General features: G+C 43.6%; 1 protein-coding gene across 1 annotated transcript in view; it reads left to right on the top strand.

Moving 5' to 3' along the window:
• The window catches only part of LOC120882942 (phospholipid-transporting ATPase IB), a 401,559-nt gene that overhangs the window by 270,658 nt on the left and 103,609 nt on the right, over window positions 1-27,292 (top strand). The window contains exons 30-32 of the mRNA XM_040266775.1: window positions 10,075-10,136; window positions 11,479-11,535; window positions 12,925-13,032. Coding sequence (XP_040122709.1) covers window positions 10,075-10,136; window positions 11,479-11,535; window positions 12,925-13,032 — 227 coding nt within the window. The remainder of the gene's footprint in view (window positions 1-10,074; window positions 10,137-11,478; window positions 11,536-12,924; window positions 13,033-27,292) is intronic.

The raw sequence follows: 27,292 nt of genomic DNA, 5'->3' as shown, positions 1-27,292 counted from the left end.
TGCAGGGACTGAAATTCACCAAGACTTTGGTGTTGGGCCACTCTTAGATTTCCAAGTGGTGTATCCAGTATGCATATTTGAGCAACCCTCCTTGAAGTGGAATGTGGTTATTGGCAAATCCATTTTGATTTTTTAAAATGGAAATTTTCAGATTTTGTTTTTCTTGATGGAGTTTAAGAGGGAAGGGATAGGAGTATACTTAGCACCAGAGAAAAATGCCCCCCCAAAAGATTTATTCTTGATTCCTCCCTGCCTACACTCTGGAAACCATCCCCATTTCTTTCCAGAAGAAATGTGATGTAGATACTTATTGTATTGACCCTAATTAAGCAGCAGGATCTCTGAACATTTTTGGAGAAGGCTACATTATGTTTCCTAATAAATGTGCTGCTGTGAGATGAGACACGTTTTATAAACTGAAATGATAGTATACCTGTATAAAATGAGATGTAGGGCACAGTCTCTCTGACTGTGCATGCGTGTGTGCCTCATTGCTTTAGTCGTGTCCGACTCTGTGTGACCCCGTGGACTGTGGCAGTACTGGGTCATTTTAGCTTGAATTATTTATGACCGTATACCTGATACTATAAACTTGGTTATTTTTATGTCACGTAAGTTTCACATTAAGCTAAACCGGGGTTAGATTGCCCTTGTTCTCTGAGATTGCATCTTCTTAAAATCAATTACTTATTCATTTTGTGTCCTTTGTGCCAGGTCCCTTTTGGCAGATGTAGTACAAGTAGCAGTAGGCAGATTCCCTGCCCTCTTGGAGCTCACACGGGACAAAGCAGGACTGAACAGAAAGTGTAATGAGAGGACAATCAAGGTCAAATGGTGTGCGTTCCAAGGACCACGGATCTGGTCACTGGTTTGAGGACTGCCCCCTTGAGGATGTGTTACATAGTCAAAGGATGCATGGGAGGAGAGAGCTGGGAAGAGTAGGGATGGAAAGGTTTCAGGCTATGGGGATAGCATAGGTAAGAGGCTGTGATTCAGAGTCAGAGAAGACATGTGTGGGTGGAAGACTGAGGAGCGAGGCTGTGAGATCGATTGCCTAGGGGTGGTAAAGGATGGGGACCGAGAGATCAGACCTTTCCCAGTCTTGGGGACTAGTGAGCCTTTTGAATATAAGTTCAGTGGGAGCCACTGATGGGTTATAAGCAGAGAGCCGTTTAGCTGATGAATTTCAAGGTGACTACACTGGCCAGAACGATTTTTGGCGTCCAGCTGGTTGGCTGTTGCTTAGGCTGTGTAGTGACAGAGGCAGAGAGGTGCACGGATTAGAGGGCTACTAAGGGGGCAGAACTGGAAGGATCCAATATTGCATTAATGAAAACTTCCCTGGTCTCTCTGACTGTGCATGCGTGTGTGCCTCATTGCTTTAGTCGTGTCCGACTCTGTGTGACCCCGTGGACTGTAGCCTGCCAAGCTCCTCTGTCTATGGGGATTCTCCAGGCAAGAATATTGGAGTGGGTTGCCGTGCCCTCCTCCAGTGGACCTTCCCAACCCAGGGATCAAACCTGGACCTCCTGTAGGGCAGGCAGATTCTTTACCACTGAGCCGCCTGGGAAGCCAATATTTTCTCAAGAAGATAATAATAAACTGTACACCTTGGACTTCTTCCCTGTCCCAAAGTATGAGTCATTAGCCATTTCTGTTTTGCACTGTTGACAACTTCTGTAACCTGACAGTGTCACATGTATTGTACACAGTTGGGTTTGATGTAATGCTGTAAAAAGTATGAGCTGGCGTTCCCAGATTTCACCTTCAGAACTCTGTCGAGAAGTTGAATCAAGGTGTATTAGGGTAGGAACAGCTGCTGCAACAAACAACCCCCAAATATCAAGGGCTTAGCCCAATAAAGGCTTATTCTGCCTCATGTCATCATCAAATGGAATAGTATATTGTACATGGTGTATTGGCACTGTTTTCTATTTTCTGCATTTGTGATGCCCTGGTATGAGGCACCTAGATCCTGGAAAAGGTCAGTTTTCATTCCAATCCCAAAGAAAGGCAGTGACAAATAGTGTTCAAACTACCACACAATTGCACTCATCTCACACGCTAGCAAAGTAATGCTCAAAATTCTCCAAGTCAGGCTTCAACAGTATGTAAACCATGAACTCCCAGATGTTCAAGATGGATTTAGAAAAGGCAGAGGAACCAGAGATCAAATTGCCAACATCCATTGGATCATTGAAAAAGCAGGAGAATACCAGAAAAGCATCTGCTTTATTGACTGCACCAAAGCCTTTGACTGTGTAGATCATAACAAACTATGGAAAATTCTGAAAGAGATGGGAATACCAGACTACCTGACCTGCCTCCTAGGAAATATATATGCAGGTCAAGAAACAACAGTGAGAACTGGACATGGAACAACAGACTGGTTCCAAATTGGGAAAGGAGTACATCAAGACTGTATATTGTCACCCTCCTTATTTAACTTATATGCAGAGTACACCATGAGAAATGCTGGGCTGGGTGAAGCACAAGCTGGAATCAAGATAGCTGGGAGAAATATCAATAACTTCAAATATGCAGATGACACCACCCTTATGGCAGAAAGTGAAGAAAAACTAAAGAGCATCTTGATGAAAGTGAAAGAGGAGAGTAAAAAAGCTGGCTTAAAACTCAACTTTCAAAAAATGAAGATCATGGCATCCAGTCCCATCACTTCATGGCAAATAGATGGGGAAACAATGGGAACAGTGACAGACTTTATTTTCTTGGGCTCCAAAATCACTGCAGATGGTAACTGCAGCCATGAAATTAAGACACTTGATCCTTGGAAGAAAAGCTATGACCAACCTAGACAGCATATTAAAAAGCAGAGATATTACTTTGCTAACAAAGGTCCATCTAGTCAAAGCTATGGTTTTTCCAGTAGTCATGTATGGATGTGAGAGTTGGACTATAAAGAAAGCTGAGTCCCGAAGAATTGGTGCTTTTGAACTGTGGTGTTGGAGAAAACTCTTGAGAGTCCCTTGGACTGCAAGGAGATCAAACCAGTCAGTCTGAAAGGACATCAGTCCTGAATATTCATTGGAAGGACTGATGCTGAAGCTGTAACTCTAATACTTTGGCCACCTGATGCAAAGAACTGACTCCTTGGAAAAGACCCTGATGCTGGGAAAGATTGAAGGCAGGAGAAGGTGATGACAGAGGATGAGATGGTTGGATGGCATTACCAACTCAATGGACATGAGTTTGAGCAAGCTTCAGGAGTTGGTGGTGGACAGGGAAGCCTGGTGTGCTGTAGTCCATGGGGTCGCAAAGAGCTGGACACAACTGAGCAACTGAACTGAACTGTTCCTGGAGAGACTGTGTTCCCAGGGTTGGCTGATTCTTAGAGCAGACAGCTCCCCTGCAAGCTTGCCTTTGATATCCAGCCAACAGTTCTGGGGGGCCCAGACATCTCTGTATCTTACTGTCTCACACCAGACTAATGTTCTCTACCCTAAGTCACCCTGGACCAGGTATCACATAGCTAGGGATCAACCTTGAACCCAGAGGCTGTTGAAATTGTTCACACTATCCAGCCCTGAGCTTACACAGTGTACCTACCCTGCCTTGTCCATTTTATCCTGGGAAAGCCCAAATAAAAGCTCTGGGTCATGTTTTCTCCTCCCCCCTCCTGCCTGACCCTGCTGTTTCCCCATGTGGCCCAGCCTGACATCCTGTGTGTCCTGTTTTTAGGGGTCCTTGAGTATAAACTTTGTCCTTCATGACCATCACATCCATGTCTATTTCTCTTCTGACATCTGGTTAAAACAAGCCCTGGATTCATCTCCATAGTGGTGCTTCATCTGTTCATGGCCCCCAAGTTCACCCTTGGCCTCACACAGGGACAGGAGAGGGCCAGGAAGACTGATGGCTCTTAACCTTCTCTGGCAGGACAGGATCCACTTCTGATTGGCAAGAACTAGTCACAGGGCCCGCCTAGGTAGGAAGGGCCTCAGACTGTCCCTAGACTCTGCTCCTGGGTGTCAGAAATGAGCCTGTGCCTACAAGATGGCTGTTTGACATCAACAGGCAGTCGAGTTTACTTTCCATCATTTTCACTTCCTTTTTAAAATCTATTTTTAGCAAATAAGAATGAAAAAAGAGAAAAGTTGAAATCTGAGTTTCATATCCTTAACTTTATCCAGCAGAAATGTCAATACAGAGGAGAAAATCCAGAAAAAGGCTTATATAACCAGGAACTTAACCCAGCGCTGGTTCTCAATGTAATTATAATCACTAACACTTGTATAAACTCTACCTTTTAGAAACGCCTTGCAATAAGGTATGGCACTCTTTACAGAGAAGGGAAAAATGAATCTTCTCTTATGAATACACAGCATCAGAAGCAAAAAGAATCATTTCAGTTGTCATACAGACAGTGCAGACATTTGAGCAGGATGAGTTCTAAGTGCATTTGTAAGTGAGTTCTCTGCATTTGGAAGACATTTTCACTCTTGATATTCATCCAGGAGTAGCTGGTTGGCATTGTACCTCTGAGCCTCTGCCATCTTAAGAGGCCCCAAGAGTGAGATGGGGAGAGGAGAGCCTATTAATATGCTGGAACAAGGGCTGCTCTGAATTGGTGCTACTGAAGGTTCGAGGCTCAGATGCTAAAAGATCCACTTGCAATGCAGGAGACGCAGGTTTGATCTCTGGGTTGGGAAGATCTCCTGGATAAGGGAATGGCAATCCATTCCAATATTCTTGCCTGGGAAATCCCATGGACAGAGGAGCCTGGCGGGCTGCAAAGAGTTGGACACGTCTGATCAACTAACACACACACTGAATTGGTGCTGCTGAAGCAAAAGGTCAGAAGAAAGAGAACAGGAGGGACTTGGCATCTGCTCTTCAGCCAAAATTCTTGACAGGTGCCCTGGTGTCTGTTGAGGAAATGGTGCCATCTCCCTAATTCTTCCTCTGGAGTCAGATGTGTGTGCAATGCTGTGATTTTGAATCCAGGCTTCCACAGGTTCTTACTACACCAAAAACACATTTATGCATTCACCCCATCTGTTTTTTTGATTATTGAGCCCTGTCTTCTCTGGCTGCACAGGACTACACTGTAACTTAGGCTTCAGATTTTGCTTTTCGTCAAAGCCCTCTCTGAATACGTTTTTGTGGTTTAGCCGGGTCATAATGTAATGTGTTTAACGAGCATTTCATTGAAATGGCATCTTTATAAGATGTCATCAGCCTAGCCCCTTGGAAGCCTCTGAGGTAAGTTCCCCAGTCATTCTGCCTGTTTAGAAAACAAGACGGACTTTCCCCACACATTTTTGGAGAGCGTTTTGCATGCAGTGTTTGGGGCTGTCACTAGTCACTGGAGGGTCCACGTGGGTTTGTCGTCATTGTTCACCCCAGTTGGTTTAGTGTCTGGGTTTGTCAACCTCATTTGGCTATTCCTACATCATGCCAGTCCCTGACTCCAACCCGACTTTCCAGATTAACTAAGTCTGGACCAACAGGCAGGGCGGCTGCTGAGGGTCTGTGGTCCTAAAGCCATGGCATCATTTCTGCCTGGAGGAGAATGAGTGGCTCTCAGGACAGAGCTTCAGGCTCCCGTAATACCACCTTTGATGCACATGGTCATCCCATCATCGTATCAGATTTTACCCCATGTGAAGCCCCACCAAGTCATTCTATATGTGATCAACAAGTGAGACAAGCATCTTTCCCACTCTTACAGCTTCTTTTACCTTGCGGACCTCTTTCCCTGGATCGCGGGGACAGGGAGCACACACTGGCCCCCCCCTCATTTCAGCCCTCCTCTGGGGGGAGCTGATCCTCAATCTCAATCTCCTGGCTGATCTCACATGGTCCAGGGAGATGCTGCGGGAGAGTGCTGACGCAGCAAGCAACCCACTTCCCTCCTCTTCCCTTGCTCCCGCTCGCTCCCATCCCCCTCGCTCCCTTTCTCCCTCCCTCTCCCTCCCCCATCCCGGCCTAGGCCTGCTGGACCTTTGTGTGCTAGTGATGGTTTCTGCTAGGAGATGCTCAACGTCCTGCTGGTGGATAAAGGTGTGTTGAGATCACCTCTCTCCACCTGTGCGTTGGATGGGTTTCTCTTACTGGGACCTTCTCAGAACCTGGAACGGCCTGGCTCCAGCTGACGTCACCGTCTGATGCAGTGCAGGCATACACCCCCATGTCTGTAGGCAGACGGATTTCCTTTTGTGCCTGAACTGTCCTTTCCCCTCTCTCTGCCCCTTTGCTCCCTATATCCATCTGTGCCCCCCTGTGCTGCTTCATCTGCAGTAATCTTATCATTGCTTATATAGATAGTGGATAAATATGTTCTAAAGGCTGGCTTGGGAACCCAATGACTTACTTTGATTTGGGGGTTCTTTATCTCCTATAAAAAAAAGGTCACTTGAGTTTTAAATACCCTGCTAAAATGAAAACAGCTAAGCTACAGGAAAGTTGTTTTTCTGAGTAGAGTGGTGGATTATAACAGTACTGTTAAAGTTAAGCAAAATAGGAAGAAATAATTTGTGAGTAACGTGCTACAGAAATAATAAAATGGACAGTTCAAATGGACTTTTCCAGCCTTGAATTATAAGCAAGCTGTAGCTTATGAATGTGTTCATCCACCAATGATTGTTTAAGACTTAGTGTCTTTTCTTTAGGAGGATGCTACTGGCAAATTTTTAACAAGAACTGATGCCCATAGGTATTTCCCTCTAAAGCAGTCAAAATTTAACCTTTAAGAGAACATGCTATTCTGTGGGAATTTCCCCAACAGGGCAGGCCAAGCAGTGACTTGTGAGTTGTTTAGTGGATGCTGTCTTTGTTGGTATGTTCAGAATCACAAGTTAGTTTGGAATTTCTCCTTCAAGGAATGAATTATTCCCAGATGGTATTAGTTTTGATTGGGCTGGGAGATGCTCTTTCCTAAGCAGAAACTTAAAATGTAGTGTTGAGTTATCCTTGGAAAATGATTAGTTGGAATAGTAGGGTTATCTTGGCTTCACTAATCTTCAGTTTAGTTCAGTTCAGTCGCTCAGTCGTGTCCGACTCTTTGCAACCCCATGAACTGCAGCACGCCAGGCCTCCCTGTCCATCACGAACTCCCGGAGTTCACTCAAACTCACGTCCATCGACACAGTGCTACCATCCAAGTGTATTCAAATGAACTCGGGTACCAGCAAGTTATTTAATGCCAGTAGCATTGTACTGTCATGGCAAGGTAGAAATACATGCCTTGTAAAATTCTAGAAGAGGTCCCTGGATTTCACTACCTGTTTCTTCTGTTTGTGCCAAATTCCCAGCATGGTGGTCCATGGTCTTAAGGGTCTCCATGGAGATCCTCTCTCCATCAGTGAGCTCTCTATCCTGGAGGTGATCACAGGGTTTGCCCCTTTAAAGGCCATCAAGCAATGGCAGTTCCATCTGTTTGTACCAAGGCCTCACCTTGCTTCTCTGCTGATGGTGTGAACTGTGAGGTCCCAACACACTCTGTTCCTTGGCCTGACTACAGACGAGGGGTGTTCCCTTCATTTGCCACTCTTATTTCAGGGTGTATTCTCTGTATTTATTCTAGCTCCTCTGTTTTCTTTCCTCTAACATTGATTCTCAATATGGGGAATTTTCCCCAAGGGACATTGGCAGTGTCCGGAGGCACTTTTTGGTGTCACAACTTGGTGGTGGATACTACTGGCTCACAACCAGGGGGTCGGTGCTTTTCTCATCTTACAGATAGAGACCAGGCATGCTGCCAAACACCCCACCGTCACCGGGACAGCACCCCCCAACTGAGTGAGAGAAATGGACCCCAAAGAATAAAAGAAGACAACTTCAAGGGGAAAATCACTAGATTAAGAAGAAGTCTTTTGAAATACCAATACCTAATGGGAAGGAACTTTCTAGGAGAGAAATAAGGTGGAAATAAAAGTGAGATTTACGTGACAGAGATTCTGTACCACCTTGGGGTCCATTTCTCTCTCTCAGTTAGTGAAAACAATGTCTTATTTCCAGAGTTCACAGTTTCTCACTCAGAGTGTGGCCTCACATGTCATTTAGCTTCTCTTTGCTGCCCAAGTTTTCTCATCTGAAACATGCAGGTCATAATACCATTTCATAGCATTGCTGGAACATCAAAGAAGTATTAGGTATTTTAGTGTTGCGTATTAGTAATGCTAATAGTCATCTATTAGTATTACATATATTAGTAAGCATACTCATGGAGGTAAAGTGCTTAGAACAGAGCCCATCTTATGCTTAGTAACATAATTTCTATTTTCAATGTAGAATTAACAAACAGTTTTCTGTTCATTAAGTGAATATTCTTGAAGTAGGAAACACATTCTAAGTCCTCCATATGTAGACAAATGCTTTGTATGTTTAATTACAACCAGCCTTTGTAATATTACTGTCGAAAGGAAATTCAGAAGTTGTCAAACCATAATTGTGAACCTGGTTTTCAGCTTAGCCTCCCAGCCCTTCTAAGTCTTCCGTCTGATGAGCGTTCTCTCCAGACTCCATCAGGGTTTCATTTAGGTAGAACTCAGGGCCCTCAGATCACTGCTCATCTCAATCAAAAGTCTTTTCTTCATTTGTGAACTCAGAGGGCTAGACTAAGGATAAGAAATCCACCTTGAGCTAAAACGAACAGGAGGTAGTTCGGAAACTCTCAGTTTAGATCTGTAGCTAACACAGCCCGTGACGTCTCTTTGAGGATTCATCTGTCCTTGTCCACCAATTTTCTTACCTGGAATCAGGAGAAAGGGAACACCCTGTGGCTGGATCCAGGGTCCCATGACGATCCTATTTTACCTGTGATGTACTTCGTCATTATGGTGTTTGACGAACTAAATAGATCTTGATTCTTTCGTGAGTCAGATTCTTCAACAAACAGATGGGTATATTGATGAGCCCTAATGTACGTGTACATCAGCTACTGGGTTGGAAATTTGAACTCAAAAATCCCTATGTACTTGGCCTATATGCCACAGTTCTAATTTAGGTATAAAGAAAGAAAAGGAGATTGGCGGTGTCACTAAAATAAACCATTTCTGATTTTAAAACAAGTTTTCAACCCTCAAGGTAAAAACCAGACTTTTCACAGCAGGCTAGCTGACCTGAACTAGATAATTCTCTTGTGGCTCAGCTGGTAAAGAATCCGCCTGCAATGCAGGCAATCTGGGTTTGATTCCTAGGTTGGGAAGATCCCCCAGAGAAGGGAAGGGCTACCCACTCCAGTATTCTGGCCTGGAGAATTCCATGGAGTGTATAGTCCATGGGGTCACAAAGAGTCAGACACGACTGAGGGACTTTCCCTTCACTTCTGTCTTAGTGATCACTATGTACGTTGTCATAGTCATCCTTCAAAATTAAGGCTTCACATCCTAGTTGTATTGTCTAGGCATCTCGCGTTGGATGTTTGCATTTACAGGTCCCAGTAGTTCACATAGAAGTTGATGGAGAACATGAGTAGTGAAAGCCCTCCAGAATTCTGAGTGCAGTCGTCATGGGCTCATTTTGTATCACATGGTTATCTCTGCTATTGGCCTCCAGTGCCAATTTAGCAAAAATTAAAGACAAGTGGTAAATGAACACGCAGAGATTGTGTAATACTAGCACCTACAGAGATAGAGTTTTTGATCATTTAGTCATTTAGTCATGTCTGACCCTTTGTGACCGATTCCATGGACTGTAGGCCTCTCTGTCCATGAGATTCTCCAGGCAAGAATACTGGAGTGGGTGGCCGTTTCTGTCTTCAGGGGCTCTTCCTGACCCAGGGATTGAACCCACATTTTCTGCACTGGCAGAAGGATTCTTTACCACTGAGCCACCAGGGAAAACCAGAGATAGATTAATATGGTTTTCTTCCAATAGACAAAGAGAAATTTTAATCTGTATGAAAAGTGGTTGGTTGGTTGGTTGGTTGGTTGGAAACCTGACTGTGTGTTTGCTTCATTTGGAGAAAATATAAGATGAAGAAATTCAGAGTTAGAAAGAGGAGGCATTAGAACCACAGAGGACGTGACAAATGTAAATATCTCTTTTTACATTCTGAGTAAAACAGACTGCAGGACTCTACAGGTTAATTGTAACTTCTTTGTTTTTCAGATACTGTGTCGGCCAATGGTCATGCCACAGACTACTTGTTTGTTGGGAATATCGTTTATACTGTAAGTTTACCTGTTTATTGAATCTTTCTTAAATGGCGTGTGGATGGGTTCTACCTTTCTCTCCCTTTATATAAAGTCTTTGTCATTATTATTTCAAATTTCTGAAGTATATATTATAGATTCCTTAAAGACTGCGGCCTTGAAATTAAAAGATGCTTGCCCCTTGAAGGAAAGCTATGATAAACCTAGACAACATATTAAAAAGCAGAGACATCACTTTGCCAACAAAGGTCTGTATAGTCAAAGTCATGGTTTTTCTAATAGTCATGTACAGATGTGAGAGTTGGACCATAAAGAAGGCTGAGCACCAAAGAATTGATGCCTTCGAACTGTGGTGCTGGAGAAGACTCTTGAGAGTCCCTTGGACTGCAAGGAGATCAAACCAGTCAATCCTAAAGGAAATCAACCCTGAATATTCATTGGAAGGGCTGATGCTGAAGCTGAAACTCCAACACTTTGGCCACATGATAAGAAGAGCCGACTCATTAGAAAAGATCCTGATTCTGGGAAAGATTGAGGGCAGGAGGAGAAGGGGATTTCAGAGGATGAGATGGTTGGATGGCCTCACCAATTCAATAGACATGAATCTGAGACAACTCCAGGAGATAGTGGAGGACAGGGAAGCCTGGCATGCTGCAGTCCATGGGGTCGTAAAGAGTCAGACACGACTTAGCAACTGCACAACAACAACAAGCTCAAAATGGTTGTAAAATGCTTACCTTGTATTTTAGTGAAGTTTATGCAAAGTTCCCTGGTGGCTCAGAGGATAAAGCTTCTGCCCACAATGTGGGAGACCTGGATTTGATCCCTGGGTCGAGAAGATCCCCTAGAGAAGGAAATGGCAACCCACTCCAGTATTCTGGCCTGGAGGATCCCATGGATGGAGGAGCCTGGTAGGCTACAGTCCACGGGGTCGCAAAGAGTCAGACACGACTGAGCGACTTCACTTACTCACTTATGTAAAGTTCAGATTTCAGGACAAGGGATCAATGGACTTCCCTCAATCTTTACATGAACATTTCACACCTACTTGTGAAAAATCAAAACAAGCAACGAAAAAAAAAAAAACCCTACTTTGAGAGAAGGTGATTTCTCCCTAATTGTCCAAGCTAAAGAAAAGGGGGGAGTAACTATTACTTGTGAGAAGACAATCACTAAAGTGAGGGCTTTTCTTAAATCTGCCTGTAAGTTTCCTAAAACTTACCCCCAGGAAACTAGCTCCCAAGGTGGCACTTCCAAAGTCCAGCTGCTGGGAAGAAACTGTCCCTGGGGAGGATGTGGGGTTTCTCCTGGCTGAAAATACAAGGATAACACATTTCCCAAATTCCACTTTCTTTCACAGTATGTTGTTGTTACTGTTTGTCTGAAAGCTGGTTTGGAGACAACAGCTTGGACCAAAGTAAGTTTTCTATAGAATTATTAATATTTCTCTATCCAGTATAGATATTTTTGTGGCATAGTATCTTTTTAAAACCCAGGAAAACAGTAAGCAATGTCAAGCCATGGTAGTTTAAATTTTTGTATCTAAAAATTGTGGTTTGATCTTTATCAAGGCACATTTGCCATCCAAAGTCCCCTAATCATTTGCTAGGCTCTTAATACAGCTCTAAGCTATTAACAGCTCATTTCAAAGATGTATCCACATTATAAAATATATATATATATATATATATATACACACACACACACACACACACAAAGAAAATACAGGACAGAAAGGTGAATTTTTAATTTCCATAATTTTACCACCAAGAGGTAGTTGCTTTTAACATTTGCTGTATTATCTTCCAGATTTTATGCATTTATTTTAATAAGATGAAGCTTTACAGAACAGAGTATTGTAGCCTTTTTTTTTTTCACTTAAAAATATATCAGTATTTTACATGCTTTAAAATATGCTTCTGCAAAGTCATAGTTCATGATTAAAGAGTATGGAGTTTTATCAATATCCCATCACTTATTTAATCAGTCCCCAGTTTGGGGCATTAAGTTATCTCCAACTCTTGATGGTTATGGCCAATGTTTCATGGTTGTCTTTGCTGTTTACAAAGGCTTCTAATTCTGGGCTGATTACTTAAGAGAGGGGTGGGAGGTAAATACGGAAGCAGAGAATTGAGACAGAGACAATGAAGCCAGGTGAGGGGGATGATGGCTTAGCCTGGGAGTGGGAGCAGGCGCTGAGCAGTGGTCAGATTGTTTAAAAGCTGACAGAGGCTCATGATGGATTAGATCATAGAGGAAGTCAAACAGTATCCTATTAAGAGGACAAAGGAGAAGAAATCCACAACCCAGTAGTTGCTCAGAGTGGTGTTCTTAAGATATATGTCCATGCCAGATTTCTTTATAAGTTCTTTGGAAAAGAACAATTGAAGTCTCAAAATGATAAATAAAACCACCTTGGTCGTTTTGTCTGTCCAGCACCCTCTTACTAGATGAATGGGGCCTTGTTTATTCAGATCCAGGTTGGAATGCACACCAGTAAGGGACGGGTGGGGGCCTGCTGGCACCATGGGGTGGGCCTGGGGGACCATCAGCAGTGGTGCAAAAAGCACTTTCCTCTTCTGGGTGGTTTGGGGTCACTAATTACTTAAATTCACCGTTAAATACTGAGACAAGCAAATGAGAACTCAAACTCTCCAATGACCAGTGACTCATAGAAACCTTTCCATAAAGAAAAATGGCATGGACCGAGGGCTCCTGCAGCAGGGGGGTGGGGGGTAGGAGGGGGTAGTCAGGTGGCCCCTGGGCCTGCAGACAACCCTGCCTGAGTGTCTGTTTCCTCCTGCAGTTCAGTCACCTGGCCGTCTGGGGAAGCATGCTCATCTGGCTGGTGTTTTTTGGCATCTACTCGACCATCTGGCCCACCATTCCCATCGCTCCAGACATGAAAGGACAGGTCAGTACCACTAATTGTCATTGGCGTCCTGGGTCTCTGGGTGGGGATGAACTGCAGGACAGGCTGGTGTTGCCTGCTTCTGTCAAAATGAATCTGGTGGGAAACAAACCACATCAGAGCCCCTGGAAGAGGCTGTCCAGGCCACAGTAAAAGCATTTGAAGTGTTCACAATTACGTAAACTGTTGACTTAATTCCTCTGACCTACCCAGCGCGTCTGCATTTCCACAGTGAATTCTGTTCTCAGGTGTACAGTTCACGGACATGGGAAATGGGAGATGATTTGAGTCATTCATGGTTATATTGGTTGCAATTTTGATAGTGGTATTATTATCCTTTGAATAGCTGACAGTGTCACCTGTGAAAGAGAAATCTAACCACTCTATGAACCAGATCATTAATTAACCAGAGTTTCTCACTGTGCATCTCTTCATTGAGAGGCTGAGATAGAAGACCTTTACGCTCATTTGTATTTTGTTTCATCTTTTATATTATCTCCGTCTAGTGTTTGCCATGGAGCCTTCAGCCCTGACACACTGGATCTTAAGATCCCATGGGATGGGGTCTACGGGGGGGACTTGAAAGCCCTGGGTTCCAAACGCCCTCAGTTTACAAATGAAGCTGTAAAACTTGCTTTACAGGGAAATGTTTCAGGGTTTATAAGAGAATATGTGATTTGTGGAAAGGGACACAGAATGTCTATGAAGGAAGACATTGCATTCCCTGTTCTCTTTGCATTTGGACCCCTTTGTAGGTGCTGACCGTCCCTGGCCAGGCTTGTCCAGGTCAGCAGTCCTGGTGCTAGGGCAGCACCCCAGCTGTAGTCTGCTCCCCAACTCTACCCGCCAGGCCTGCCTTGTTTTGTCCCCACTTCCAGGCCCGCAGCATACCGCAGGGCCCAGGCAGCTGTTCACAGGGGGCATGCACTGGGTCTGCTAAGGTTTGCTCTGGGTCATCCCCCCGAATTTGCACGAGGGCGCTGGTGTCTCTAGTCAGAACCAAGCATGGGAAGAGAGGGCTGTGGGTTGCAGGCTTCTTCTGGCTCTTGCCCCACATTGACGTTTTATAGGGGCAGGCCCATGCGTGGCTCATCGGGCTGCTGTCTTTGCCTCACTTACTCTGCACAAATGAGCCAGAACTCGGGTCTCCCAGGTCTAGATACATGCCAGGCAACTGTTTACTGTGAGGTCATCAGGGTCGCCTGCTTGCCATTTTTACTTGGTGAATCCACTGATGTAGGCTCTGGGGTCTGGGACCTCCTCTGAGGTACTGAGCAGGATGGACGTATCCTAGAGGGGCAACTTGTATGTCCCTGAACACAGCTTTGCCTTCTGTAAGGCACCAGGACAAACAGATAACACACTTTTCAGGTCCTTCCCAAATCCAAGCGGTAGAGGAAGTTACAGAGCAGTGAATGAATCAAGAAGATCGTTGTGTACCAAAACAAGCATTTCCCAGCAAAGACACTTTGTACACTTCAATCATTTCTTTCTGTTCTTGAATTTTTTTTTAATTGGAGGATAATTGCTTTACAATATTGTACTGACCACTGCCACACATCTACATGAATCAGACATAAGTATACATATGCTCCCTCCCTCTTGAAACCCACCCCTCAACCCCATCCCACCCCTCTAGGTTGTCACAGAGCACTGGGTTGAGCTCCCTGCATCATATAGCAAATTCCCACTGGCTGTCTATTTTACATATGGTAGTGTATGTTTCCATGTTACCCTCTCAATTTGTCCCACCCTCTCCTTCCCCAACTGTGTCCAGAAGTCTCTTCTCTACGTCTGCATCTCCTTTGCTGCCCTGCAAATAGGTTCATCCATACCATCTTTCTAGATTCCATATGCATGGGTTAATTAAGCAAGAAAACTATCCATAATGATGATCACTGAGTAAGGCTTGGTGCCTAAAATACCTGCTTCATGTTCTTTCCTTATGGTTAAGGGTGAGTGTGGCCAATAACCATTTCATCTGGGGGATTTGGGGCAGAGGAAGATAAAAGGGACAGCAGCCAACTGCAGAGAACAGTCTTCTAAATTAGAGGAGAATGACAGCGGAAGGATGGAATCAGCTGACAGGTGACTGGTTGACAAAGCCCCCTCCTTTGAAACCCCTCCCCAGAGAGATATTCCAGTGACCCCTCTGTGTTCACTGGCTCCAGTAACCCCAATTCAGATGTGTGTGAGTTAGGCTGGTCACCAGTTCATCAGGAGGTTGACCTTTGACATGTAGAGGGACCATTCACTGTATAGTCTGAGTTGCATGTTCTTTTGTGTGATTCAAAGGCTCAGTGTAATGAGGAAATTTCTATAGTTGAGGACTTTCTAAAAAAAAAACCAGTGAGCTATTCTTGCCATCCAAGAGCAAGGAATCTGTAATATTAAATCACATTTCATTTGGGTATAAAAGCTTTTTTTAACATAAACCACATCATTTCAGCATTTGAGTTGGTTGATCTGTTTCCATGAGGCAAAAGATGTTCTGAAATTGCCCATCACTGGCTGAGACCGAGGTTTTTATTAGACACAGAAGACAATATTGCTGTAGTTTTCATGTCCAGGGGCTGCTGGGTGGATAATCCACAGTCTGTTGAAAGGACTATTTCTTATCTCTGGTCTTGAAATGGAAAATATGGCCAAGTCATATCCATCCCTTTGGTGCTATGCTGGTCCTGTGGCTTGAATGTTTGGGCCCCCCTCAAATTGGTGTTGAAGTCCTGAGCCCCCCCAACTCCAGCATGGAGGTGGGGCCTTCGGGAGGGACTCGAGATCAGATGAGCGGAGAGACAACCTGAGAAACAGCTTGCTCGTTCTCTGCTGTGTGAAAATGCAAGGATCTGAAAAATATATATATCTGAGTCACTTTGCTATACACCTGTAACTAACACAATATTGTAAGTCATCTATCCTTCAATTTTTAAAATGCCTGACAGACACAGCAAGAGAGGAAAGAAATAGATGCAAGAAGTTAGATATTTTCCACCCAGAAGAGGGCCCTCACCAAAGCCCAGCCAGGCTGGCACCCTGGTCTCAGATATTCAACCTCCAGAACAGGGAGAAATACATTCCTGCCATTGAGAAGCCACCCACTTTGGGGTATTTTGTTACAGCAGCTCAAGCTGACTGAGGTGGTTGGCAAAGGCTTTGGGGTGATGGTATTCTGGAAAAAAAGACTGCATTTAAAAAGTTATTGTTGTTATATTATCATAAGATTGTTTCCAGTGATTTTTATAAGCCATTTTTTGTAGGTCACGGGCAGTCAGGTTTTGGCAATGGAACGCGGTTCTTTTGAGTCGTAAAATTAAACTAGTCTCTGAAGGCAAATGGCATTTCTTAACAGGAGTCAAAATAGAATTACCTAAGAGACATGCCTCCTCATCTTCATCTTTCGCTGGTCAGTTATGTCCTCAAGCCTTTATAAATCGGAATATTGTAACTTAAACTCCCATTTCTTCTGGCTAAAGAGTTTTAACATTTTACGGGTTCTTTTTCACTTTGTTTTATTTTCAACATTCTATAGGTTCTTGAGGTGAAATTTCTTAGTCGGGTCCACTGACCACCTACATCGGAACCATCTGGGCTGCTTGTTAAAATGACAGCCTCTTTCTCCACCAAAAAACATATGTACTTGCAACACACACACAGAATCAGAATCCGTGAGCATGGAGCCCCAGCCTCTGAATTTTGATAAATCTCCAGGCTGTTTAAAGCTGGAGCACCCCTGCTCACCACACCTAAAATGTGACCCCTGACCGTCAAGCCAGCCCTGGGGGTTCCTGGAGAAGATGGCGTCTGGGTGTCCACAGAGGCCCTGCGTCTCTGAGCGGTGGGCCTGTGAGCTCCTGCAGGTGGTGTGGCGTCTGCTCTCAGCCCCGCGCTCTAAGCAGCAGATTATACCCAAAGACATTACCTCGTCCACCACAGAAAAGTACTGCTCGCCGACTGCTCCTTGCTTTTCCTTTAAAGTCCTTTCCATGGCTAGTAAAGAGGGAAAGAAACCTTCACTTCAAAGCCGACAAACCGCTAACTCCATCTGCCGTGCCAGGCTCCAGCCAGCTTCTGGCAGAGGACAGCCCCCACCTCTTTTTTTTTTTTAATCCAAACCCAGGAACAGGTTTACTTTTGAATTTTATATATACACTTTGTATACACAATGCAGATCCCAGTGGACTAAGAGTGAACGGGAAGGGGGCGGGGGGGTGAGTCTGGCTGCCTCGGTACTGTTCTGGGATCAAAGCGATTAATTCCTCATCTTCCCTACATGCTGGCTTTCTCTGGACTTTGCAGCTGAGCAAGATCTCAGGCACAGGCATTTTCCATATAAATATGAAAAAAAGGTTTTTGTTTCCAGGTGCTTTAAGAAGTACACCGAGAAGCTGGGATAAGGGCCATCTCTGCTCAGAACATTCCAGGATGTCTGTGTCAGGCCGAAGCTGGCCTGAGGGCCAGGAGAACCCTTGTCCTCAGGTTAACTGTTGTGGCTTGGGACACTGCCGTTTGTCCCCAGCACCCACCTTCCCTCCCGCCTTTGCTGAGGGGCCCAGTTCAGATCCCATTCTGGCCCTCTTGGATGAGCCCAGCCCCTTAAGGAGCCTTTCCACCCCTCAGTCCAGCAGGGAGCTTGTCCCTAATCCCGTGCTGTCATGGGTGGTTCAGAACCCTGCAGGCGAAGGATGTAAGGAAGCGTTCACTGGGGGTTCCTGGCAAAGTTGCATGTCTGCTCCTGAAAGAAGCCCATCAGAGACTTGGTCTGCTCTTATGCACAGTGGGTAAGCTTGCCTGGACTTGTTCACCACTGGGAGAGAGGCCAGCTCCAGAATCAAACTGCTGCTGTGATAGAAGGAATAGAAAGACTGAAACCAGCAAACGTCTCTTATGCGATTTTCCAGACAGCAGGTGCAGCAGCCTCGAAGGCCACCCCCGGTGCAGGCCCTCCCAGGAGCATCCTCCCGGGCTGCCTGGCCTCAGTGAGAAGCAGCTGTCAGCCTCCTGTGGACGGAGCTTTCTCTTATGTTTGCAAGTATAAGGGCAACAAAGAAAACAGGTGATTTTTAAAAAGCAGTCATAGGTTTTAATATCCCATGTTCTATTTTACTCAAACTTAGGTATTTATAGATTTGTTTACAGATTTTGTAAACAATTACTTGAGTGTTGCAATTATGAGTGTTTTAGATGATAATATCCCAGAAACACCTAATGTGAATATCATAAATTCCTTGGAATTAATCTTTTAATACAGCAATATTGAATAGAGTTGGTCCTATTTTTCTTTAATAACATATTTCAGGAGACTATGGCCTGGCTAGGGTGAGATGGGGTCATCCCAGTAAGGCAGGAAGTCCCATCAGTAGAAACTTGCCTCTTGGTTTGAAATAACTGTCTGACATCTTTGTACAGTGTTCTTCTGTGTGGAACTTGGCCAAATTATCTGTTGAAGTGCAGTTTACATTTTTCAATTTGTGCATTTTGTATAAGACTGACATCCAAGGACCTTGCTTTTTCTAGATGACATGATCAGAAAAAATAGCAATAGGAATAAAATTAAGAGGTTAAGGACTTTCTGGTTTTTATATGTCTGGCCTCCAGGGTTCCTACATTCATATACATTTGCCTCTTGAAGGCTCCCTACACGAATCCCTATCTGAGTTAGTCACTAGAACTGGAAAAATAAATAAATAAAACTATAACAAAAGGTTCTTCACTAATAAAAGGGAAATAAAAAACAGTCACTTGACCAGGGCTATTTAGTTGATTTCTCACTATAAATATAGGCCTATAAATATCTGGGCTCTAAAAATCAGAAAATTCAGGCATTGGACAAGAGTTCTATCAGAAATTGGCTTTCAAAGTCATTACGTGTCACACCAAATTGTTTCTGTTTTTCTTTCCCTGATTACCAAACAAGGAAGAAAGTATGCTTTATAAAATCCATTTGCCCCTCAAAGTAATTCCAGATTCTTCCTAAAGGAATGGGACCAGGACCCACTGGATCCTGGCTGCTTCCTACAGGGTCTGCGGGATCCACTGAGGTCTAGGTTAATGTGACCTGAATCAAACTTCCTTCCTATTCACTGCAAATCCTAACAGTGAAAGAGGGATGTGAATTAAATTAGCCTCAGGCTTAAGAAATCGATCAAGTTAAGTCAGTTGTCCATAAGAGCCATAATTGTGTTATTTCTGAGCCTTAGTTTTATCAGGTATGAGAAGCAGATAATATGTGACTTCCATAGTAGCTCAGTGGTAAAGACTTCACCTTCCAGTGCCAAGTGGGGTGTGAGTTCTGTCCCTGGTCAGAGAGTTAAGATCCCACATGCCATGAGGCCAAGAAACCAAAATATAAAACAGTAACAATACTGTAACAAATTCAACAAAGACTTTAAAAATGGCCCACATCAAAAAATCTTTGTTAAAAAGTAATATCTATCTTTGGAGTTAATAAAGACATGAAAGAAAATAAGGTGGTTGTTCGGTTGATAAGTCATGTCCGACTCTGCGACCCCATGAACTGCAGCACACCAGGCTTCCCTGTCCTTCACTGTCTCCTGGAGCTTACTCAAACTCATGTCCATCAAGTTGGTGATGCCATCCAACCATCTCGTCCTCTGTTGACCCCTTCTCCTCTTGCCCTCAATCTTTCCCAGCATCAGGGTCTTTTCCAATGAGTAACAGCAGATGATGTCTATTGAGAAAGTACTATGTCCCAGACAAAATATCCATTCAAATAAATATGCTCTGCTTGTGAAATTACATGTATAATAAATTAGCATTAGTTCATCTGATAATTCACTCTATAACCATATGAACAGATAGGGGCTTAGAAAGAAAGAAACCAGCACCTTGGTCAGGCTGCGGGAGGTAGCTGGGGCTTCCTGAGTCCCCTGGATCTCAGGTACGAGCCCTCACACACTGTCACTATGGTTATCACCTAGGGCAATGCTTGGTGCAAACCAGGGATCAAATAAGTGTCAGTCACTTCTTAAAATCTTAAAATTTTGGTTTTGTGAGATTGTATCTGAAGTGACTTGCCCTGCAGTTTCAGAGAATTTTTCAAATATAAATATAGAATTTCTACACATACTTGATATTTAAGCAGCAATTGAGGAGAAGGCGGTAACGGAGGATGAGATGGTTGGATGGCATCACTGACTCAATGGGCATGAGTTTGAACAAGCTCCAGGAGATAGTGAAGGACAGGAAAGCCTGGCATGCTGCATTTCATGGGGTCACAAAGAGTTGGATATGACTGAGTGACTGAGCAACAACCGCCTATGAACCGTAGTCAAGCCAGTTTCAAACAATGGCCTTTTTCTAAGCACATGACAGAAAGCCGAAATTTTCCTAGCCCTGCCCCCCATGCCGTTCTCTCCATTCTGGCAGTTTGTTTTATTTTGGCCTCTCATTTCAAGGATGCTGTGTGCTAATTCAAGACCGGATGGCTTTGGTTGTGAGTTCTTTTTCTCTGGGGTTAAAGGTCTTGTGGTGGTGTTGGCGTTTGCCATTCATTCTGATGTTAATTTTTAAAATATCTGTCAGCAAATTGAAGTACACATTACATGCTGATTTTGTTTGTTTGGAATATTTATCCTCCATGGTCACAGAGGATGTTTGATGTGGTTTTGAACTTTTCCTTTCTCCAAACATGTGGAAATGTGTGTGGGGAGCCCTGGGGTTGAAGTTCTCTGCAGGGATTGACTTCTTCTCAAACATCTGTGAAGGGAGATGCCTGTCTGGGGACCAGAGCTGTAGTTCTCCCCGCCACCCGCTGACATCCGGGTTCTTTAGGTTTATTCTATTTAAGAGATAGAGAGGTGCCTGAGAAAGACCAGCAGATACAGGATTCATGCAGGAGAAGATAGGTTGGGTTAGGCTAAGAAGAGAGAAAACAGAATCTCAGCACACTATTATACATGTACCAAGTTTCCCTGTTTTGTGCAAATGAGGATACAAAGCTCTTATTGACAGCATCCCAGAGCACCAAATAGTGGAAGGACTTAAAGCAGGTGAGAGCTTTAACTGTTGTTGCCATGGGTGCTACGAACTATCAGATATTCATTGAAATCATATACCTTTTGAGTCAGATTAACCAGCTGTTGTTGTTTTTTGTTTTTTGCATTCCTTTGGCAAAAGGCAGGAAAAGAGAACTCTAGGTTATCTGTGTCCATGTCTGTAGTGCACTTTCATCCACATATTTTTTTTTTTAAGTAAAATTACTGCAGTGTGTTTTTTCTTAATTTTTAAGATTTTTTTTTATTATGGAAAATTTTAGACATACCATAATGTAAACACACGTCATTAGCATGGGACAAGGCGTCTCTTATGAGGAAATAGCCATTGATTTCAAAGTCTTACTTGATAGTACTGTGGGTCCATCCTAATCCAGCACCCTGTTCTCCTTTGTCTCCAACTTTGTTTCTTTTTTAATCTATTACGTATTTTATGTATTTATTTTCCCCAACTTATCCCACTCTGCCACCTTTCCCTTTTAGTAATCATAAATTTGTTCTCTATGTCTATGATTCTATTTCTATTTTGTAAATAGTTCATTTGTATCCATTTTATATTCTACACATAAGTGATAGTATACAGTGTTTGTCTTTGACTTACTTCAGTTAGGATCATAATCTCTAGGTCTATCCATGTCACTGCAGAGAGCATTCTTTAGTTCTTTCTTATAGCTGAGTAATGTTCCTTTGTATATATGTAGCACATCTTCTTCATTCATCTGTTGATGGATATTTAGGTCATTTCCATGTCTTGGCTGTTGTGAATAGTGCTGCCGTGAACACTGGGATTCAGGTATCTTTTCAGGTCGTGATTTTCTCTGGATATATGACCAGGAGTGGGACTGCTGGCTCATATGGTAGTTCTAGCTTTAGTTTTTTAAGGAACCACCACACTGGTCTCCCTAGTGACTGCACCAGTTTACATTCCCACCAACAGTGTATCCGGGATCCCTGGTCTTGATAAAGGATAGAAACAGAACGAAGGACACACGTGGATGTGCTGGTCCTTCTCAGGGTGCTGCAAACTATCAAATGTTCATCGAAATCATATGCTTTTTGAGTTGGATTAACCAACCATTGTGTTTGGCGTTCCTTTGGCAAAAGATAGGAAAAGAGAAATGGAGGCATCTTCCCCAACTCCTCGCCTGTGCCTGCCCTACATCCCCTTTCCCCTCCTCTGGGCTCAGCCCCCCAGTCCCATCCCCTCTTTCAGGACATGCACTCAAACAGCGCTGGTTCTACTGCTGCTCTGCCTCTGGGTCTGGACCCGCCACCCAGGAGCAGTCAAGCAGGATCTTCGTCTCGTGGACTGTGGGATTGATTCAGGAACAGCATGGTGTCCCACCAAGGCCACTTAGAGACAATTCAGGGATTATTTATAGAAACTAAGAGGGAAGGGAGGAGCTCTCTTGCTGCTGGGTTTGTTATATATTAGGGATATCATCAGTCTCGAGATGCCATGGGCCACCACCAAGAGAGTTTGTGACCAGGGATGAATCGAGCACAGAGAAAAACCAAAGTGAGAGATGATGGCATTGAGTGTGCACCTGGATCAAGCTCTACCTGAACGTGGAATGATCTGTGACCTTCCAGATACGTTAAATCAATATATACCCATTTTTGCAGAAGAATACAATTCAAGTTGGCTTTCTGGTACTTCTGAAAAGGGTTCTAATTAACAAAAAAATTGCTAAGTTACAGACACAAAGGATAAAATCAGCTGGGTCAAGCTAAGGTAACGGGAACCCTTCCCTTCTGGGAAACTGGTTATGTTGTAGAAAAGCTGCTGGTGAATTTCCCTACTGTGCATCTTGCGACGGAGGTCAGAGAATCAGGGTACCAAGGGAATTTGCCTAGTTTTGTGGCTTTCCTATGCCCTTCTCCTGCCATGCACCACCCCCAAGAAAAAGAAGACATGAAGTGGTTCTTCAAAAATGAAATGGAAGGAAATGGAAGTTTTTCTAAGATGGGCCTCTTTCTCTCTGCAGCCAACAATTCAACATGGCTCAGAGTCACATGGTCCTGAGCAATACTGTCCTATAGAAATATTAATATAATGGGAGACACATTATAACTTTGAATTTTTTAGCAGCCCCGTTAAAAAAAGGAAAATGGAACAGATTAAGTTAGCTTTATTAATATGGTTAGCCCACCGTTTCCAAAGTAGTATCACTTAAACATATAGTCAACATTAAAAGAAATTATTAAAGAGGTAATTTGCACTGCTGCACTAAATCTTTGCAAGCCAGTGTATATGTTGGACTTGGAGGGCGTCCCAAGGCAGCCTGACTCAATGACTAGTGCCCAGTAGCCACATCTGGACAGCAACTAATGTATCGGACAGTCCAGCTCTTAAACAGCAGTTTCACGCTCCAGAGCTAAATTTAGTGCAGGCAAGATTAAGAGGTGGGAAACCCAGGCTCAGATAAGACTGGGGCCTGGGAGAAGCCTGGCCTCCAGGACCTTCCTCTGCAGCATGGTGTGGGTGCCTGACTTTGATCTCTGTCACCTGCCGTGAAAAGGGTCTTGGCTCTTACAGGAGGCTTCCCCTAAAGAAGAAACTCTGGGGACCCCAGAGCCGCTGTTCATCGCTGCTGATTAATTGCTTTAAGCAAAGTGTATAAACCAAGACTTACAAAGTGTGGATCTGACTTCAGGTGGTTTTCCCAAAGTGCTAGCTAATTCCCTGACCACATCCTCCTGGATGTGGGATGGAAGAGGTCAGGATGGAGGCCTTTGGTCACTTTTCTGTGATGCGGCAGCCAGCTGAAAGGACCTTCCTGGTGTCTTGGTGGTAAAGAATCCACCTGCCAATGCAAGAGACATGGGTTCGGTCCCTGGGTGGGGAAGATCCCCTGGAGATGGAAACCCACTCCAGTATTCTTGCCTGGAGAATCCCATGGACAGAGGAGTCTGGTGGGCTTCAGTTTATGGGGTTGCAAAGAGGCGGGCACGACTGAGCATGCACATGGATCCAACCAACTAAGGAGTCACTGGAGTCGCAGGAACCGGTGCCACCGAAAATAAAGTAGATCTGTTCCGAACAGGGGGTTAATTTGTTCAGCAAGTGGCAATTTCAAGTAGGATTCTTAATTCCCAAGATCGTATGAACCTCCATCCCTTTTATTCCTTCTAGAGCTTCAGGCCATCATTCAGCCTCATTGTGCTGGATACAAGCCCCACTGTTTCTACCTCCTAAACCTCTCTTACCTTGTCCCCTTCCGTCCAGTTCTGCTCCCACCCAGTTAGTCAGTGCTACAGAATTTCATGGCAGTACAGTAGCCTCATGACTGGTTTCTCAAAATCTGTCTAGACCCGTTGTTCTGTGCAGCCAAGTGACAATGTAAGTCACTCAGTCGTGTCCAGCTCTTTGTGACCCAATGGACTGTTGTCTGCTAGGCTCCTCTGTCCACGGAATTCCTCAGGCAAGAAAAACGGAGTGAGCAGCCATTCCCTCCTCCAGGGGATCTTCCCCACCCAGGGATCAAACCAGAATCTCCTGCACTGCAGGCAGAATCTTTACCATCCGAGTCACCAGGGAAGCCCTCTGCAGCCAAAGTGGCTTTCAAAAGAGAAAGCTGATGGAGTTGTCCTGCTGGGCTCCCAGTGTGCTCAGGGTAAAACTACAGGCCATTTGCCAGGCCTGTTTGTCCAGCACCCACTCCCACCCCACCCACACTGGCCTTCCTTCACTCCCAGGTGGGCCTTATTTAAGCTCCCACAGTGTAGCTGCTCCTGCCCCCACTTCCTAAATGCCCTGGTCTCTACCTTGTACGGAGCTAGGGCTCACCTGGTGTTCAGACCTCAGATGAGTCGTTTCTTCCTGCAGGTACTTTTTCTTGTGGCCTCGACAAGGTGGAACCCTCCTAGGTGTATGTTCTCTTAACAACACAACTTACCTCTCTCCCTTGCACTTACCACAATTAAAAATCTACCTTTGTGTGTGAGATAATACTTTATACACATTAGGATAGCCACTATTTAAAAAGACTCAAAGAACAGCAAATGCTGGTAAAATGTGGAAAAATGGAATCCTTGGGCATAGTTGGTGGGCATGTAAAATGGTGTGGACAGTGCAAAAAAACAGTATGGAGGGTCTTCAAAAAGTTAAAGAACTACCACACGATCCCATAATTTCACTTCTTATTCCCGAAAGAATTGGAAGCAGAGTCTTGAGGTATTTGTACACTCTTGTTGGAAGCAGCAGGGTTCACAATAGCCAAGAGGAAGGAGTAGCAGAGTGCCTGTTGACATGTAGTCAGTTACACGAATGCAGTCTGCGCATGCCATGGAATACTATGCAGCCTCTACATAGTGTGGATGAATCCTGAAAACAGTGGGCTGTGTGAAATCAGCCAGTCACAAGAAGACAGACACCTTGCGGTTCCACTCTATGAGGAACCTGGAGTAGTCAAAGTCACAGAGGCAGAAGATAGAAGGGGATGCTGGGAGGGGCAATGGGGTGCTGTGTTCAATGGAAGCAGAGTTCCTGGTTTGCAAGATGAAAACATTGTAGAGATCTGTTGCAGGACAATGTAAAGATAGTTTACACTATTGAACTTAAAAGGCTTAAGACGGTAAATTGTATGTTATTTTTATCACAGTTTTCAAAAATTTATATGTGATTTCATAATTCATATCAATTTCATCCTCTATTTGTATTTATGTGGTTTCATAATTCACGTCAGTTTCTTCTTCTATTTATATTTATCTAATCTCATAATTCATATCTATTTCTTCCTCTAAATTGTAAGTTTATGAGGAAAGTGAACCCTCTTCAATATATCTTTGGTAACTACCTCTGCTCTTTCCTGGCATTCAGTAAGTATTTAAATGAATGGATTAATAAAGCAGAATTAAACACCTCTCCTGCAGAAATGGAGAATGGATTTGACTTTGTGTAATAGGTGCTTAATATCTGTTTGCTGAATTGATAACAAAAGCAGATGCCAAATAGTCCAACATTTGGAAATAGCCTGGCACACGATGTGCATGTAAGAAGTGATTGACTAGTTAATTTACCATTTTCTAAAGTGTGCTCAAAAAACCAGTGCACGAACCATACATTTTTCCCACCAAAAGAATGATTTCTAGATTTAAAAAATTTTGAAACACTTCCAGGTAAAACTGTAGTTGAATAACTTTTAGCTACATGGGTGATATCTGTGGTGTTTGTTGTTGATGTTGGTATATGTGTAGAGTTAATATTAAGGTTTAATTACTTAATGGAAATGGCTGTTTTGGAGCAAATATTAAAGAAAAGGCAAATGTGGGATAGAAATGAGTACCTAGTTCAAGGAAGTACTATGCTAATCATTTTCCAACAGTTTTATTATTGGAGATAAAACTGATGAAGTTAGTGGCTCACAGTTTTAGCAGAAATGTAAGTTCTCTAAACAAAAGCATTATCAGACAGCATTTTTGTTATTCTGTTGAAGGGATTGGTTATTTTTAGAGTAATAAATACAAGCACATAGCTGGAGAGGAGGTTTTGGTCAAGAAAATGTTATAGGTAGAGTTTCATTAGCAGCTGGCCTGTGATAAATCTGAGATGATTTCATGGAAGAAACAGACCTTCTCTGGGGGAGTTTATGCCTTTAGTCAAAAGGGGAAGCATTCCAGGCTTGTGGCTCAAAGCTGGAGTGGATCTGACACCAAGAACCACTTTGGGACGTAGAATTTCAGTGTCATGTAAAGTGATATTACAAGAAAGGAAAAAGTTTGATTTGTACCCAATACAGCATCTTCATTAAAAGAAAGAAAAGCGGTAGGTACAGTGATTTCTATGTCCAGTGAAACCAGAAGAAGCAGCGGTGGGAAACAGAGACGGATGGAGGGGAGAGTGATTGATACGGGAAGGACATGAGAAGTCTTAGTGTGATGGAGAAGGCCAGGTGGGACAATGAAGCTGGAAGGAGAGGGCTTTAAAATTTCACCAAAGGAAATTACAGGGTTGTTGAGAAATTTTCCAAGACATGGCATCAAGAAAGAAAGGGTAACCATAAATAAAGGTTCTGTAACATAATGAGTCTGGGTTTTACCTTCTTAGGATCAATGTGGGAAAATTAATTCTTAGAAATAAAAGGAAATAGAGGGCATAGGAGTTTCATTTTTTGTTGACTTTCTTATGACTGAATCATTTTAAATGAATAAAATTGTAGCCCTTGTCTAGGCTGTTAAAAAAAAAAAAGTCTTCATTCCACCATTGAAAAACAATTAAATATTGGATTAGAACATTACAGTAGTTTTCT

The sequence above is a fragment of the Oryx dammah genome, unplaced genomic scaffold (genome assembly GCF_014754425.2).
Source record: "Oryx dammah isolate SB20612 unplaced genomic scaffold, SCBI_Odam_1.1 HiC_scaffold_24, whole genome shotgun sequence".
NCBI classification, from domain to species: Eukaryota; Metazoa; Chordata; class Mammalia; order Artiodactyla; family Bovidae; genus Oryx; species Oryx dammah.
Note: the sequence above shows the minus strand (reverse complement) of the source record. Positions and strands in the feature narration are given on the sequence as shown.